The following is a 17,756-nucleotide window of genomic DNA, read 5'->3' as shown; positions in this document are numbered from 1 at the left end:
AATTACTTCCTTAATCCCTAAATAAAACCTTACTTCTGCATGCAAGACCTAGTTTGTTTGCACACTATTTTTAGAAGCCGTGAACTTGTCAATTGGCATTTCAAAGGATAAAAGCTATCATCAGGAAAGGTGTTCAGATGTAATGAAATCAAACCTTCTATGGAGAAAGAGGAGAGCGACATCTCGAGGCAGCCTGGCTGAGATGACACCCCTCAAAGCCCCTGAGCCGCTGGCAGGCTCTGTCCTTACCAATGTTGATAGGTAATAGAATAGAAAAGGCATTACTATCGCACTTAAATGTAGAAATACACAGTTATTTGCACTGCTACAGCCAATGATCCATACAGCAGGAAGAGTTTAAATTAAGATTACTCTTCCCTCTGTGTTTAGACCTTCAGCACTGCTCTGCATCTTCTTCTAGACCCTCTATAGCACTAAGTTACCGGTGACTAACATACAGGATACACGCTTTGGGTATCTTCCTGTACAATTCAGAGAGAAGGCTAGAGACTGTCAGTGAACATTTTGCTTCAGCAAGGCCAAAACCTCACTTCTGAACAGCCTCAGAAATTCTAGCAATTCTTATCAAGGTGTTCACATGAAGTATAGATTTTGATGAATGTAGAGCAAAGATAATGGTATCTCTTTAAGAAGATACGCAAGCTCCAATTCTTTTTATTACATCTGTGCTGGTTTTGTACTTCAGTCACTCTAGCAGTTTCTGTCATTGCAGCAGTGATATTGCATAAAGAGCCGTTCTTTTCTCAGCTGCTAAACTCCACTCCTGCCTGACCACTGCTCTTGCAGTAGTACGGGTACAGCTGTGGCCACACAGCAAGAGACATGAGCCACTGGCACCACCGATACACAGGTGAAATGGGCACGAAGCCCCCTCAGAGGAGGAAGCTAAGGTGACTGTGCTGAAAGGTGCAGAGAAGGCTTCATTCACCCAGACGTAGTGAACAGATGCTTCACAGGCTTACCCGCAGCAAGTGGTTTGCCAACAACTACCAGGAAAAGAAAATCTTTGATCTTAGATGGCAATTTATAATCAAGGTATAAGAAAATGGCTTTAGGGGGAAGGATACTACTGCTGTTTAATCTTCTCCAGGAAGAGGTCTCCATACATGAAGTACACAGAGCATAAACTATAGAGAACTTTACGCCTTTCCTCTCCTTCTACCTAGCAGTCAGACTAAAGCATCATGAGGAATCACACTCAGCATGTTTTATTTTTTGATGGAAGAAAGATAAAAGTCTGTTTTCACTGGTGGGGGATAGCAGCTAGAGTATGTGATGAGAAAGCTCTATGGTATATTGAAGCCCTCTTTGTTTTACTGAAAGTCTATTGAAAACCAGGCTCTATTGTTTTATTCAAACACCACCTAAAATATTGTATTAGGAAATAAACATATACAAGCAAACCGCTGTACTAGAATGTGGCACAAGCTTTTTATACAGATTCACAGTGATAAATAGATACAAAGACATTCCCTTTGATCTATACGAGACACAAAGAGTACAAAGTGCAGCTTTTTAATATTACACAGTCTCACTCAGAGGTGTTTCACCTAGCAGTCTTGTACATAAATAACTTCTTTTAAAACAGAAGTTTCCAAAGTGTAACAAGTACTAAAATTGCTTAATCCAGATCATTAGGACAGCGTTGTTGGCACAGGCTCCTTTTAATGTCCATTTCCACCTTCTGAGAGTATGCGTGACGGCTCGGTGTACTTCGCTGTCACTAAGTAGAAGAGGGCAGGTGCAGGTACCAAGGCAAGCAACGGCAGGTCCTGCTCAAGCTTATCCAGTTTGGAAATGGAGATGATTCCATAGGCATGAAGTAACCAGTGGCTGAAGAGGACAACAAGCCTTTTCTTCCTCACAAGAAGATCCTTGAAAGACTAGCAAAATAGAGAGAGTATCCTGTTAGCATTCAGCCTGTTACCTAGTCCCTGCTGTTTAAGAGATGTTCTAGGTAGCGCAGAGAGACTGCGGGAAGCCTCCTGGGTTTGAGACCTTCCGGCACATAACACAGTTTCTCAGTGCGCCACAAGAGGGAACTCTCGCAGGAGCTCCTTCCTCCAGCTAAGAGGAGAAGTCATAAAGGAAGAGGTTTAAACACAGAATACACTGCTGAGAAAAGGCAAGAGACAAAGTGGTCTCTGCTTATTCCAGTATTTTATATTATGAGCTTTAACATAGGAAACATGTTTACCTACCTCCACTTCAGAAGCAGACATGTACACAGCCAGTGTAACCAAAGACAACACCAGTATGATGTATGGGAAGGCATAATCTAAAGGCAAACATTGAACACATTAGCAGGAAAAAGAACACGATAGACATTGCAGCAGAGAGAGTTTTTCCACATGTAACCATGGGTGTGAAGTAAACTAAGCTACTACAGCCTGCCCCTTATCTCATCAAACACGCACAGCAGTAAGGGTCCAATACAACTATTCAACACTTTTGTCTTAGGTTTTCAAACTTTTTCTAATATTTCTAGGTGGAATTACTGTACACTTAAATCACTAGTTGAAAAAGGCAGATAACGAGAAAAGTAGTCAGGCTGAGTGGGGATTTTGTGGCACCTGTCCCCTTCAAGTGACAAGTATGCCGGAAGCTAAACCAAAAATAGCTGATCTCCCCAAACTTATACTATACACCGCCTCTGAAATCAGACAAACTCTACCTTAGCAGGAAGTGGAATTAACTCCCTCTGAGGTAATTTCCTCTCATACCCCCTCTACTCCCTTTCTGGGAAAAGGACAGTCTCTAGCAGCACTGGCAGAGGCAAAGCAGCATTGGTCAGGAGCCTCGTTAGGACAGGGCTACTAATGAGCAACATTTTCAGGTAAGACTCCTCACAATAACCTTAAACAATGTCCATATTCTCAAAGCAAAAAAGAGTGTCATGTCCCTTCCCTCCCTCCCTCCCTCAAGTCATTTGTCTGTGTGTGTTTATAGGTGTGTTTATTAGTGTTACTAGGAGGGAACTCACAGAGCAAGCCTCCTCCAACGGCCTGAAGCACGGTGAGGATAGGAAAGAAGTACAGCGCTGCATAAATGCTTTTAAATCGATCAGACTTTCCTAAACCACAGGCAATTTTCTTAACCAGAAGAGGCCGAAGTAGCATCATTAACACAAGACAGAAGGCGTAATATATAAACACAATGGTGTACCTGGGAAAAAAAAAAAAGAAATTCCTTAAAATGTGTAGTTCTTTTTCTCCTGCAGACTCAACTCAGAACCAGGGAGTCTGGGGTTAGAGTCAGTCAAGTCTAAAGAATTTAAAATCAAAGGATGTAAACACAGAATGACGGGTTCACTTTTTCTAGGGGAAACGGTCAAGATGCAGCAAAGGGGAAAAAAAAGGAAGTCTTACGCTTCATAGCTAAATAGCCTGGACAACGCCACCTTCTTTGGTGGCTCAGAAAGTCATTAGGTGTTGCTAAGTGTTTCACGCATAAAACAGCTCAATGCATGAAAGACTTCAGGGGACTGATACTCATTGGTCTGAGTTATATCTGAACACTTTTTGCAGCTTTGAGAAGAGGCATGGACAGAAACACACTTGTATAAAAGGAAGGGACAGACAGGAGCACAAATGCCTTTAGACTCACAGGGGATAGACTGCTTCATGAGTGCAGTGCACCGTGGTGATGTAGTCGGGACTTGGGTTGTAAAGCATCGTGTACCAGTCCGAAAGCTTCTTCACCTTGCAGGAGCGGATATGCAGAGAGCCGACAGGGTCGCTGACGAGCAGCGTAACAATTGCTGCAATGCTGCACTCGAACAAGGCGGTGACGTGCTGCAACAATGCACTGGAGCTGTGGAAGGAAAAAGAGAGATTTACTATAAACCTATAGGAAATTTGAATGCCGACTGGGAAGTGGAGGCCCATGAAGTACAGAACCTTCTACAGACTTACTATTCCCTGTGACCAAGGTTAGGACAACTCTGTTTGAATAAAAAGTTAAGTATTTGAAGCTGAATGTGAAAACTCATTTACAATCTCAGATGATTTAGTGTGCAAAATGTGATTGAACAACATTCCAGCTTCTTAAATGAAAGCTTGCTGTAGCATAAGCATCCTGTCAGGTGAGGGATGACAACACTCATGCTCTTGCAGTTTCAAAGAAAGCAGCAGTGAGGATAAGACACCACACGTCTCAGAAGGGATAACATTGTTACATACGATATAAGTAAAATTTCAAAGCTGCAAGTCCTTGTTAAAGATGGTATATAATAATATATTAAACTCTCTCAGTCCCCTATGTTTTCAGCATTTAGTACACTCCAGAGTCATTACTTCTTAAAAGTTCCAGTCTGGCACCTAATGGCCACATGTAGTGTGGTTTTAAACTCCTTTTTTACAGAACTTCCTTGATGCACCATGCTGACCTAAAGGTTACATCAGCTATGCTATCAGGACCAAAACCCAGTATACATATTCCTAACGAGAAAACTCAAACCCATTCTCTCATTGATGGGTGCAGCATTGCTGATCTGGGCCTCTGCAGGTGGTAGGCCTGGCCCAGGAGAGAGGGGATGACACACTCTCGCCCGCTACAGGGAAGCCCAATCCAGCCCAAATTGCCAGAAGGACCAGCCACCACCACATTAAAGAGATACGGACCATCTCCTGAGGGCAGTGACTGCCAAGAAGGACCCGCAGGACTCTTACATTTGTAAATAACCCTGCCCCCCTCCCGCTGCCCAAAGCTTATGTGCTACCATATCAACTCAACCAATGGCATGAACTGCTGCACAGTTCAATTCAGCATCTCAGGTTGATCACTCATGGATACAATATTTCCATTTTTAAATAACTTGTCTGAAAAAGAGGTATACAAACCTCTTTTTTCCTGAATACCATTCAATAAAGAACCAGTGTAAAACCAGGGGAAGCATGGCCATGAAGCCAAGGTACAGCCAGTCATAGCGGTCTGGAGATCCCATACATTCCCGGCAGATTTTGTTGTCATCGGTTCTCTGACCTCTAGGGCATACCTACAAAAAGCAGAGACTGTGTTTACAAAGCATCTGAGTACCAATAACAAATCACTGTGGTTCCTAGAAAAACAGCCTGAAGTAGTACTGGGGCAAGAAAAGTATCAGATTTTTAAAGAGATGGAACATTAACCCCAGCCATTTCTCAGCTTACACTGGCCTTGCTCTCTCTGGCTATTGCTTCTTAATATAAACAAAGGTGAAGCATGTTTAAAAGGCTTCATCCAAGACCTCCTTTTCCTCTCCTGCTGTCCTGTTATCACTAAGCTCACTCACAAGGCCGCTCACAACCACTGCCCCCCAGAGTTTCTTGCTCCCCGTTTATTCCACCCTTCCTGGATCTTGCTCTCCCTTAGTACTCCAATAAAATCTGCAGGCAGAGTGATTTCAGCACAGCTCTCTGTACCATCCCATTCTCTTCCAGCTTTCACAGCCCCTCCACTCAGCTCCGTTTTAGCACCGAGCCTTCAGCACCTCCTTCGGGAAACGCTTCATCGAGCAGCTCCTGCTTTCGGTAAGGGAGCTCTGCCCGCCCTTTGCAGCCTCCTCTCCCCCTGATCCCCAAGGCACCTCGGGGCTGGGCTGCGGGCCGCGGTGCTGCTTACAGCGGGATCCGCATCAGCCTCCGCAGCGGTGCGGTCCGGCCCGCGCTGCCGATGCCAGGCCCAGCCCGGGAGGGAGCGGGGCCATCCCCCCCTCCCCAGGCCGAGCCCCTCCGGCGCCGCACTTACCCCGCAGTCCCCGTAGGTCTCCACGGAGCCGTTGACCGACAGGACGGTCCTGCCGCAGTACAGCCCGAGGCAGGCGGGCTGGATGTCCACAGCTGCGGGGTAGAGCGCAGCCCGCGTTACCGCGGCGCTCCGATACGATCCCCCCCACCCCCGCCTCGCACACGGCGGCTCCTCCCGCAGCCGAGAGGCACGGAGCAGCACCCCGGCCCGCTCCAGCCGCTGACACCCCCCCCCCCCCCCCCCCTCGACTCCCCATCCCTACTCCCACTCGGGTACCGCCGGACCCGCTGCCCCCAGCCCGGCCCGTCCTACCGGAGTGGAACATCCCGGTAACCCAACAACAGGCCCTCCCGCTCCGCCGAGCTACTTCCGTACGCGCCACTTCCGCTTCCGACGCGGGGACACGCTCTACACCCCCCCCCTCCTTCGGAGGAACGTGATGTGGGCGTGGTCACGCCCAAGGGGCGGGGTTGCTCCGCCCATGAGTGAGGCCATACGCAGGGGCGGGATTTCCCCGCCTCTGGGGGGGCGTGGCCGCGGGCGGGGGGGCGTGCCCCGCATGGTCCCCGCCCCGTCCCCCCGGGGCGATGGCGGCGGCGGCGGCGATGGCGGCGGCGGCGGCGGAGGCGGAGGCCGGCGGAGTTTGTGCGGGCCGGCGGCTGCCGCCGCACTCGCCGTCGGGCCTGGTGCTGCAGACGGTGGAGATGCACACGGGCGGCGAGCCGCTGCGCATCATCCCGCGGCTGGAGGCGGCGGAGGCGGCGGCGGAGAGCGGGGGGCTGTCGCTGCTGTCGTTGCGGCGGGAAGTGGCGGCCACGCAGGACCACGTGCGGCGGGCGCTGGTGCACGAGCCGCGGGGCCACGCCGGCATGTACGGGGCGGTGGTGGTTCGCGGCGGGGCGGCCGCCGCCGGCGCCCACCTGGCAGCCCTCTTCCTGCACGGCGCCGGCTACAGCGCCATGTGCGGCCACGCCGTCCTGGCCCTCGGCCGCTTCGCCCTCGACTACGGGCTGGTGGCGGAGCCCAGCCGCCCCGAGACCGCCGTCCGCCTGCGCTGCCCCTGCGGGCCCGTCACCGCCTTCGTGCCCTGGGATGGCCGCCGTAGCGGCAACCCCGTCCGCTTCCACAGCGTGCCCGCCTTCGCTGCCGCCACCGGTGGGAACCGGGCCCGCCGCAATGGGTTTTGGGGGGGGGGGGGGGGGGGGTTGGTGGTGGCCGTGCTGTGGTTTGGGGGCTGGCAAATCCTTCCCCAATTCCGATGTTCCTCAGAGGCCGCCAGGGATGGCATAAGGCGTCACATGCTGCTCTCTGGCATGGAAGCACTCAAGTCATTGTTCCCGTCCCCTCCCCTTGCGCACGGCTGGGTCCCTTTGCTCTGCGTGCGAGCCCGTGGCTCAGCATGGTTTCCCCTCCTCACAGACCTCCCTTTCCTTGCCCAGACTTGGCCATCGACGTCCCTGGTCACGGGAAGGTGGTGGTCGACATCGGCTATGGTGGCACTTTCTACGCCTTCCTCAGCGCCGAGCAGCTGGGCCTTGATGTGTGCTCCTCGAAGACCAGAGACCTCATCAATGCGGCGAGCGCGGTGACGGAAGCAGTGAAGAAACAGGTATGGCGGAGTGCTGCGGTACCCCAGCGTGTACCCTTCAGGGGTGACTGCACCAGGGTGAGGCCCTTTATTCGCCCAAGACGCTCGGGGTGGGAGGGAGTCCCACCCTTCCAGCCCCATGTTGAACTTCAGAGTCCTCCTCCAGCCTCACAAGGATGTGAGAAGGAGCTCGCTTTCTTGCTGCTCCATCCGTCTCTGTTACTGGAGAAGCAGAGGTGGAAATGCAGCACTGTGGCCTCGTCCCCTTCCTCTGGTCTCTCAAGGAAGCTGTGCTGCACGCACTGCTGACTGCCCAGCTGTGCTGCGCGTTGGTGAACATGTCTGTGCTGTTCCCAGTTCAAGCTTCATCACCCTGAAAGCGAAGACCTGGCTTTCCTCTACGGCACCATACTGACAGATGGGAAAGACGCCTTTAGTGAGGAGCCCACCACCAACATCTGTGTGTTTGCAGACGAACAGGTACAGAAACGGGCTCTTCTCAGACACACAAGGCACCACCTTTTTCCCTTCTTACATCCACTGCAGAGACGAGGGACAGCTCTGCTGCTTCTTGGTTTGAGCAGCGATTGTTGCTTCTGCTACAGTGATGTCTCTGAAGAGCTGAGTGTCACTTAACACATGCCGGTTTAGTTCCTAATGACAGAAATACTTCTGCACATCCTAGACGGTGGCATTTAAAAAACATTCATACCCATGTCCCATAGGTGGGAGTTTCCCAGGAGTTCAGGGGCTGAGGCGGGATCCCAACATAGTGCATGTCCTTAAAAGTCCCAGTCTAGGGAACAGTTGCTGGGGATGAACAGAGCAAGAGAGAAAAGAGGAGGCGTAAACTTCTATCCTTGTCTGCAGTGGGTAAGGTATCAGTCATGTAAATAGCAGGGGAAGTTTTGGTTGGACTTCCAGCAGTGAGGAGTGTGGAGCACTGGGACAGATCACCTTGGAAGCTGGCCAACACTGTGTTTTTGGAGGTTTTAAAAACCAGGCTGACCAGCAGCTCTCTCACTTAGCGTAAGGAGAACTAATCCTACCTTGATGCGTGAGAATGGGGAAGGTGGCCTCTGCTCCTCTCAGTCCTTTTGCTATGATGCTCGGAAGCTTTCAAGTGCTCCCTAAATAGCCTCAACATTTATTAGATCATTCATCCCTACAAGTTTGCCAAAGCTGATCATAATCCAAAAGTACCCCAAACCTTATTTTGTCTTCTGATTTGTGATGTGTCCAGATTCTGGTCAAAACCCTGGGCTAGAGGGGTTTCCCCCAAGTGCAGTATAAAGGTGGCAAAGAGAACTGAGAGAAGCAATATTGTTTTCTGTTAAACCCCAAAACACTAGAGCTGGTTCATCTTCTCTTCTGAATGTAGGTTGACCGAAGTCCGACTGGTTCGGGTGTGACAGCTCGCATCGCCTTGCAGTACCATAAGGGACTCATCCAGCTGAATCAGACCAGAAAGTTTCGGAGCAGCACCACGGGGTCCTTGTTCACCGGGAAGGCAGTGAAGGCAAGTGGCTTGTGCCAGACTTTCCCTCTGTCTTGAGGACTGCTGGAAAAGTCCTGTTGCCTTGGCTCAGTGAAGAAGCAGAAAAGCCTTTCTGTACCTGGGGAAAGACGTATGGAAGGAGGGAGGTGCCTGGGTGTCTTGTTTTCCCACAAGCCTCAGGCTTCAAGATTTTTTATTAGGGAAGCAAGCAACAGTAAGACCTTGTTCTCTTGCATGGCTTCCCTGCAAATCCTCTCTTGGCCATCAGGAAAGGACCGGGGTGAGAAAATCTCCGATGCTGATGTAGATAAATCAGTCTGGTCCATTCTCAGTGGCAGCTAAGGGTGGATTCCTGGTTTAGTCCCCTCTTCCCTGCTTAAAGGCTGAGCGCATTGTTCAGAGATGTAGAAGCTGGGTCTGCGCATCTAGGTTTCCAGGCCCGGCCCTGGCCCCATGGGATCTGGCAGCTCATGGCTGTGGAGGTTTGGATGTGCCCCAGGGAGCTCTTGGTCTTTGGCTGCAAGCGGCCACCAGCTTGTCACCCTCCTTTGAGGCAAACCCACGCTGTGGCAGTGCGGGGGCTTGTGAGGTCGGAGCAGCAGTTGTGCGGGTGTGGAGCTCACGCAGGCAAGGTGAGGGGGTAAAAGGGCTGCTGCGCACTTTGGGATGTACCTGGGCAGGGCAGAGCGGTCGGTGAGGGGTGCTCGGTGCCAGGTAGCGCTGGCATTTCGTGGAGTTGGGAGAGCGGAGAACCTCCTGTCGCCTCTGTCCTGATCCTAATACCTCTGCAGGAAGCCGAGTTTGGGGACTACAACGCTGTCATCGTGGAAGTCTCGGGAGAAGCCTTTTACACTGGTACAGCCATCTTCACTGTTGAAGAGGAGGACCCGCTGAAATATGGCTTCTTCTTCAAGTGATCTGAGCCACTGGGCAGTGGCAAAGTCTCCCTGATGGTGCTGCACTTCTCCTGCCCACGCATTTCTGTTCTGCTTCTCCACACGGCTCGTTGCAATATGCCAGAGCAACAGGAACAGCCTTTGGTGGTGTGACAGTGTCTGCCATGTTTCAGGATAACAGGGCGTGTTCTCCTGTTGTGATTAGCGTATTGGGTGCAATGTGATTAGCATATATGTGCTGCTCTGAGAAGCCATAATCTTTTTCTTCTTTTTTTTTTTCAATAATTATTGACAGAAAATGGAGCTGATCTTGGAGAGCTATCTTCAAATCTATGTGCCTTCTGTATGTCTGCAAATTACTAATTTCAAATGCAGATTCCTATTAAACGCCAGCTGAAGACACTGCCTTTCTCCTCGTTTTCACTCCTGGAGCTCATTTCCAGGACTCTGCTGAGTGTGTCAGGGCTGTTGGTTTGAATTGCCTGCTCTTTCTCGATGCCTCCTGCTCAGCTGGCCGTGCTGCTCTGTCTCATGTCCCAGCTTCCCCGGTCTGCCCTGCTCAGACCTGTCCGGACACCCCCCTCCTCGCTGCACTCCTTTCATTCCTGCCAGAGCTCTCCTGCGTCCTGGGGCTGGTTGCAGGTACTTGCTCAGAACTTCCTGCTGTCCCTGCTGCGTGTCCACGTCAGGCCGCTTCCCTAAACCTTCCTCTCTTGCTTATCTTGGACGGTTGGCTGCAAATACCCTGTGGTTAACTTTCAACAGCAGGAATTGGAAGGTCTGAGCCATTATGACCTTTGATTGCTAATTATTTACTGATGATTGTGTCTCAGCCCTGGGCGCAGCTTGCTTGGGAGTGCAGTCAATGCTTGCTTTGCCAGAGTCCCTCAAGGGAGGATTGCCAGTGGAAAAACCAAACCAAGCCCTGGGCCGTAGGCAAGGATTTGCAGTGGCAGAAGCAGAGCTTCAGACCACTTGTGGCCTGTAATTTCCACTGTGTCTCTGGACAAAATGGTGTTCGTTTATTGAAGACACTCCAGAGAGTGTGCCTCGTTAAAATGAGACATGAAAATGAGAATGATCATCTCCCAGTAGCTCATGCAGTGGAAGGGAACAAGTCATACTGGAAAGCTTGGAAAAGGTTGGCAGAGAAAAGCCTGGGAGGAGTTTCTTCTGTCAGCTTGAAAATGATAACTTTGGAATGGGAAGAAACAAAAATCCCCTCGTTCAGAGAAAGGCTGTGCTGCCAACAACAGTGATTTTTTAGGGGCTTTTGCTCCTAGCTTTCCTGTAACCCCCAGATAAATCCCGTACAGCCTCTGGTCCAGGGGAGCAAGAAGTGACGCACCAATCCTCTGCACTTGCAGGAGCAAACTCCACGACGTGTTTCTAGCTTCTGGGCATCTCCCTTGTCACCAGCCCCCCAGCCTGGCCCCCGGGGAAGAGCTGGGGCAGCAAGTCACGAAGCCCAGCATGGAAAGGAAGGTTGGAAGCTCTTCAGCCATTAATTGGGTCGCAGCCTTCGTTATTCACTATCCCTATCCCTAAGGAATTTTTCATGTAGGAGCAGGCAGCTCCAGCATGGCTGAGAGCAGGGGTACGGGTCCTGCTGCCGATGGGAGGGGGGGGGGGTCCCGGTCTGACCCCTCAGCTTCTGAGACCCCAGCCCAGACAGCATGGCGGGTGGTCCCAGCCTCCACCGGAATGTCTGGGGGTAGCTGGCCCCTGCCCCTTCGTGATGGGCTGCAGGGCTGTGAGGGGAGAGGGGCCATGAAGGGAGAGGGACCATGAGGGGAAAGGGGTGTGAGGAGAGAGGGGTGTGAGGGCAGAGGGGCCATGAGGGCAGAGGGGCCGTGAGAGGAGAGGGGCCATGAGGGGAGAGGGGCCATGAGGGGAGAGGGATGTGAGGGGAGAGGGACCATGAGGGGAGAGGGGTGTGAGGGCAGAGGGGCCATGAGGGCAGAGGGGCCGTGAGAGGAGAGGGGCCATGAGGGGAGAGGGATGTGAGGGGAGAGGGACCATGAGGGGAGAGGGGTGTGAGGGGAGGGAGGCTGTGAGGGGAGAGGGGCCGTGAGGGGAGAGGGGCCGTGAGGGGAGAGGGGCCATGAGGGGAGAGGGGTGTGAGGGGAGAGGGCTGTGAGCAGAGAGAGGCCGTGAGGGGAGAGGGGCTGTGGGGACCCGTCCCCGACTCTGGGGTGGGGATGATGCCGGTGTGGGCTGAAGCGGGGGGGGGGGGGGGGGTGTCCCTGTCCCCAGCCCAGCCGTGATGGCCGGGGTCTCCCGTCCCCGCTGCTCGGCTGGGGGAGCCGGTTCCCCGGGCAACGGCGGCTGGGCGACGTCAGCGGCTGGCGGGGCCGGCGGCCCGGCGCGGGCGGGGAGCGGGGCGGGCAGCGCCTCTGCAGCCGCGGCGCGGGCCGGGGCATGAGGCTGCGCATGGAGCCGGCGGCGGCCGTGCCGGGCAACCTCTCCCGCGGCGGCGGCGGCGGCGGCGGCGGCAATGAGAGCGGCGGAGCGGCGGCGGGAGCGGCGGCGGGGTGGTCTGCGGCGGCGCTGGCCTCGCAGGCGCTGGCGCTGCTGCTCATCTTCGCCCTCTCGGCGCTGGGCAACGGGGCGGTGGTGCTGGTGATCGCCCGGCACCGGCAGCTCCGCACGGTCACCAACGCCTTCGTGCTGTCGCTGTCGCTGTCGGAGCTGCTGGGCGCCCTGCTCTGCCTGCCCCTGGCCTTCCTCAGCCTGCTCAGCCGCCCGCCCGGCGCCTGGCTCTTCGGGCAGCGCCTCTGCCTGGCCAGCGCGGCCCTCCATGCCGGGCTGGGCATCGCCGCCACCCTCACCATGGCCCTCCTCTCCTTCGACCGCTACTGCGCCATCGTCCGCCAGCCCCGACACAAGATGGGCCGCCGCCGCGCCGCCCAGCTCCTGGCCGCCGTCTGGCTGGCCGCCCTGGCCCTGGCCGGACCCTGGTACGGGCTGGCGGGCGAGGGGCAGCGGGAGGCCCGGCCCGGGGCCTACCGCTGCGTCTACGTGCTGCCCTGGGGCTCCTCCCGGCTGGGGCCGCCCTACGGCGCGGCCCTCATCGTGCTCTGCTACCTCCTGCCCTTCGCCCTCATGTGCTTCTGCCACTACAACATCTGCCGGGCCGTGCGGCTGGCCGAGAGCCGCGTGCGGCCCCTCACCACCTACGGGCACCTGCTGCGGGCCTACGGGGAGATGCGCACGGCCACCACCGTCCTCATCATGATCGTCTCCATCATCTGCTGCTGGGGGCCCTACTGCATCCTGGGGCTGGCCGCCGCCGCCGGCCACCTGCCCTTCTCGCCCACCATGGACGCCGTAGCCAGCGGGATGGCCTGGGCCAACGGCGCCATCAACCCACTCATCTACGCCGCCCGCAACCCCAACATCTCCGTGCTGCTGCGGCGCAGTCGTGAGGGTGGCTACAGGACTAGGAACAACGTGGCGGCCTACCTCTCGGTCCCGGGCCGCCAGCCGGAGCCCTGGAACCGGGCTGACCGCGTCCGGGAGCGCTATGTCAACCGGCACAGCGGCCCCCCGGGCAGCGCCCTGACCTCCTCCAGCCCGGCGAGCGGGGCAGAGGTGGCCATGTGGGCCTGCAAGAACCCTGCTGTACTCTTCTGTCGGGATGGGCAACCAGACACCATCTCTGAGGCTGCCTTGCCGGCCAAAGCGGACACCGTCGACACCAGCCTCTGAAGGGATGGGGGTCTGGGGTGGAGTCACTGGGCTCCGGGGCTGTCTCCCTGAGGAAATGCAGGCAGCCCCAGCTCTTGGAGCCCTTTGCAGCCAGATTACCGGGAAATGGGAGAGACGGGTCTGCGTGAGCCACAGTGTGGTTTCTTCTCTTTTGTATGAACTGGTTTGGATACCCAGTCTGCGAGCAGCGAGAGCTCCACAGGGAAATCAAGTCCCTCTTCACTTTCAGCAGGCCTGACACACTGGTGATAGCCGCCAAGCCCAGCTAGCACAAGAGCTTGACTGGAAGAATGAAACGGTGTTTGCTCCAGTGCTGCAGAAAGTGCCACAGTGAAGCTAAGAGACAGACACACAAATGCAGCCCAAACTGATTGACTGTGTGAGCTGTATCTGATGTTAAGTGCTAAAAAAAGCGCTTGAAAGCTGAGCACTGGCAGCTGGAAGACACTCTGAAAACACCACACTGTGAAAATGGTATCATGGCAAGAAAATGTTGCTTTAACCCATCATATGTGGAAGTGCTGATAGTCAGAAAGTCATAGGCCTGTAGGACAGGCTAGAAAAGTGATCTATTAAGAAAGATGATTTTTTTTTTTTCTTCAAACTCCCAAGCATAACAAAACAGTAATTGTTGTGACAGGGAAGATATATGTTATCAGGAGGGAGGGAAAGGATGGTGAAACCTCAGCTGTCAGAATTTCAGCAGCCTTTTCTTTTTTTTTGCAGGTATAGTCAGCTTAAAATACTATGAATATGAGAAATGAGTGTTCTTCAGACAGACTGAGGAAAAGGGTGTGGGTGTAGACTGCTATCACTGAGTTTGTGCACAAGGTGTGCGTTTTCTTTCTGAGCTCATCCAAAGTGTCTCACATCTCTTAAGAGTTTAACCATGTTTAGAGGAGCCATGTGAGAGAGGTGAGTATCTGAAAGGAGAGGTAAAGCAATATCATGTGCTCTTTGTGTGCTCTTAAGCATGTGAAAATGTGTATATGCAGAGAACAGCTATTACTGTATTGATGGCAGCAATCTGCTGCTGGAGTTTAATATTTAAAAGCCAACTCTGTTTGCCATTGAAAAAAAGGAAAATAATACAATGGAAGTGCGATTGCACGGCATAAATTCATGTGAATTTATCGGTGTAATTTTTTTGTCCAAAGGCCTAAAGCCTTAAATTAGTATTTTGAATCAGGAGCTAAGACTGGGCCTTCCTTTATCTTTGCCAGAGTTAAATGTGAAGAACAGGAAGTGTTTTTCCTTGTACAGGCTTTAAAAATAAAATGTTACTGTTTTACTGGCTTTTTCAACTGTTTGTGGTCCAAGTGAACATACTATCATTATTTTGTAAGTGAGACAAGAAATAAATTGTCTTTTATGCAGGAGATGAAAGTGTCTTAGCCTGGCATCGTTCTCAGCCCAGCCTTGAGAAGGGAACTTCTGTAAAAAATTGCCAGATGAACGATAGCAGAGAGAGACCTAAGTGTTTGTGAAATTTTAAGGCAGCTGTTTTTGATGCTGTGAGCATTACTGTAATTTTCTTCTGTGATGCTCCTGAAGTCCACAAGGAAAAGGTTTGACCCTTGACTACTTCTCAGCACTGATACTTTGCCCTGCAGATCCTGGATTTTACAAGTTGAGCAGTGTATTCATACTGTTTCAGAGAGAAGCTGTACAGAGAACCCACAGCTTTTCACACAAGCTGTTTGACAGCAAGTGAACACTAGTGACTTTTTAGAAGGGTAGGACAGGAATTTCTTGCATACCTGTCCTTCCGCAGCAAGGTATGTCTAGTGTAAAGCAAAAGAGGTGGTTGTGAATGATGAGATTAGGTTTAACTCTTACCTAGGTAGCTGGCAGGTGGTAACAAGGAGATTGGTGCGGTCTAATTTGCCATACAGATCACTCTGGTGTTTGAACAGCTTCAAAAGCTTTTGCCTGAGTTCCACTAGTCATTGACTCTTGTATTTATCTATAGAAAACTTTAACTACGATCCAGGAGATAGCAGAGAAAACCCGTGGGGTTCTGCCTTCCCAGAAGGGACATTTCTCCATGAGTTGTAGCAACAGTCCTTAGAGTAAATTCCAGTGCTCTTTAACGCTGGGAGGACAGAAGCAAGGAAAACTGTCCAAGCTGAATACTCATCAGCCTTGTGCAGTATAGACAGCAGGCAAAGGCAGACTGCTTCTAGTTCCTGTATCGCCTGCAGTGCAGCACCCTAACTCCGATCCGCTGGCCGTGGTACAGCTAGCGTGTTTGGCTTGTATCCTTATTGTGGTATGAAGTCCGTGTTGTAGGAGAAAGGATGGCACCGTTTTTAGCCTGGCCCCTCTGCAGCTCTGAAGCAGAGCCTGTACTTTGACCAGAAGTGATCATTTAGAGTCTTCCTGTCTTCAGCACCACACCGATTCACTGCGGGTTTTTTCACTTTTTGCATGCAAGAAGAGATTTCTCTGCCAATTGAAACAAACTTGGTCAGAATAGATGAACTAAGGGGTGGTTCTTGGGTTAAGAAAATGCGGAAGATGAAGGTCCAGCACCGCTGCGCCTGACTTGTGGCGTGCCATTCAGTGCTATCTATGGGTGCATTGATCTTAACAGCAGAAAGCCCCTGAAAAGGGTGGTCCTGCTCCCCTTGGTGCTCAGCTCTGGCCACCTTCCCAGTCCCTTCTGTCCCCACCACCCCAGCTGACTCTCGCTAACCAGCTCAGGCACTAAACCACAGAAAACCACTGATTCCCTCTTTTGCATCCTGGTTTAGTTTTCTACTGCTTTAATACCCTGACCAGCATGCCACAGGCCAGGTAAGCATCTCGCTTCTGGCAAGGTCAGGATTGGGGATGCTAGGACTGAGGTCAACCATGAAGTGTCGTGGGAGCTGGACCAGGAGTGAACTAACATGGCTTTCTAGGAAGGTGGTAGTGAAGTTGGAGCAACACAGATTTCAACAAGCACTGGCCGGTGCCCATATGTTAGTCTTGTATGTGAAGAGCTGAATGAGGACAGCTGGCTGCAGCCTTTGAGCCTTCACAAATTAGCACATTTCTGTTAAACACTAACTTGGGCTGTAGCAAGGGGAGATTCTTGACCAGATCCTTTTTGACGTGGACCTGCTGCAGCTCCAGTAGAGAGCCAGCCTGTGTTTTAAAGCTGTGCCTGTCCTGTACTCCTCATAATCATAGAATCATTTAGGTTGGAAAAGACCCTTAAGATCATCAAGTCCAACTGTAAACCTAACACTGCCAACTCCACCACTAAACTATGTCCCTAAGCGCCATGTCCATACATCTTTTAATTACTTCCAGGGATGGTGCCTCAACCACTTCCCTGGGCAGCCTGTTCCAATGCTTGACAACCCTTTCAGTGAAGAAATGTTTCCTAATATCCAATCTAAACTTCCCCTGGCATAACTTGAGGCCATTTCCTCTCATCCAATCACTTGTTACTTGGGAAAAGAGACCTGTGCACACCTTGCCACAACCTTCTCTCGGGTAGCTGTAGAGAGTGATAAGGTCTCCCTGCCTCAGCCTCCTGTTCTCCAGACTGAACAACCCCAGCTCCCTCAGCCACTCCTCATATCACAGCACTGTTGAGCAAGTCAGGTACATGGGTCTCTCCTGCAACATTTTTAGAAGTATGTTTTAAAAAATACAGCAAAGGGTGAAGTGTCTTAAATAAACCACAAAGAGCAGAGAGAGACACACACAAACACACACAAAGCATGCCAAAGGCTGCAGGCTGCCTGTCAAAAGGGTACTTGAAATGCTGCTGTGTCCCAGCTGTGCTGAAGGTTGCTGCTTCTCACCGGCAGTGCAGGGTGGGCGAGAAGGTCTTGGCCATGCTAGCATACAAGCCTTGTACCTGACAATAGCTCCGTGTGTTCATCCAGAAGAAGGAGACCTGAGGTTGTTTTACTCACTGTTATATAAAACCTCACTGTTTTACTCTAGCTCTGAAAACTCTGCCCTTGGTCACAGCTGCTTGTTCCTGGGTAAGAAAACATTGAGGAGGTGGCTCCTGGCCAAGTCTCTATGGGGACATCAGCTCCACATCTCTTACATGCCTATGCTGGTGTCACCCCTCTTAGAGATCCCCTTTCTTTGGGCTGAAGGAGAACTCAGAAGGCAGCAAGACACCGAGGTTTTAGACACTGCAAAACCAGCTTTGAGGGTCCAACCCTCCGGCCATGGGTCTGCAATAGTTCTTTCCTTCTTCCTCCCTTGAGATGAGCCTGGATGCAAGATGAACTGCAATCTTGTTTGCACAAGGACTCTGCAAAGGATGTTGGGACACTTTTTAGCGCCCCAATTCAAAAATCAC

The 17,756-nt window shown here is 52.3% G+C and overlaps 3 protein-coding genes across 3 annotated transcripts; 2 read left to right on the top strand and 1 right to left on the bottom strand.

Annotated features, from left to right (window-relative positions):
* Positions 1-1,344: 1,344 nt before the first annotated feature.
* On the bottom strand, positions 1,345-6,169 carry LOC115349591 (JNK1/MAPK8 associated membrane protein). Its single transcript, XM_030034099.2, has 7 exons — positions 6,061-6,169; positions 5,749-5,840; positions 4,863-5,017; positions 3,628-3,834; positions 3,005-3,186; positions 2,223-2,299; positions 1,345-1,904 (listed from the first exon to the last, which is right to left on the bottom strand). The coding sequence occupies exons 1-7, from the start codon at positions 6,071-6,073 to the stop codon at positions 1,686-1,688; spliced, it is 945 nt and encodes a 314-aa protein (XP_029889959.1). The 5' UTR covers positions 6,074-6,169; the 3' UTR covers positions 1,345-1,685.
* Positions 6,170-6,298: 129 nt separating this feature from the next.
* Positions 6,299-10,132, top strand: L3HYPDH (trans-L-3-hydroxyproline dehydratase). The gene is made up of 5 exons (XM_030007234.2): positions 6,299-6,903; positions 7,188-7,357; positions 7,694-7,816; positions 8,718-8,855; positions 9,626-10,132. Exons 1-5 carry the CDS (start codon positions 6,336-6,338, stop codon positions 9,749-9,751), a joined length of 1,125 nt encoding a protein of 374 aa, XP_029863094.1. The 5' UTR covers positions 6,299-6,335; the 3' UTR covers positions 9,752-10,132.
* A 2,031-nt stretch (positions 10,133-12,163) lies between these two features.
* On the top strand, positions 12,164-14,827 carry GPR135 (G protein-coupled receptor 135). The gene has a single exon (XM_030007422.1). It carries the CDS (start codon positions 12,164-12,166, stop codon positions 13,439-13,441), a length of 1,278 nt encoding a protein of 425 aa, XP_029863282.1. The 3' UTR covers positions 13,442-14,827.
* Positions 14,828-17,756: the final 2,929 nt, after the last annotated feature.

The sequence above is a fragment of the Aquila chrysaetos genome, chromosome 2 (genome assembly GCF_900496995.4).
Source record: "Aquila chrysaetos chrysaetos chromosome 2, bAquChr1.4, whole genome shotgun sequence".
Classification (NCBI taxonomy): Eukaryota; Metazoa; Chordata; class Aves; order Accipitriformes; family Accipitridae; genus Aquila; species Aquila chrysaetos.
This window is presented reverse-complemented; position numbering and strand designations above follow the sequence as displayed.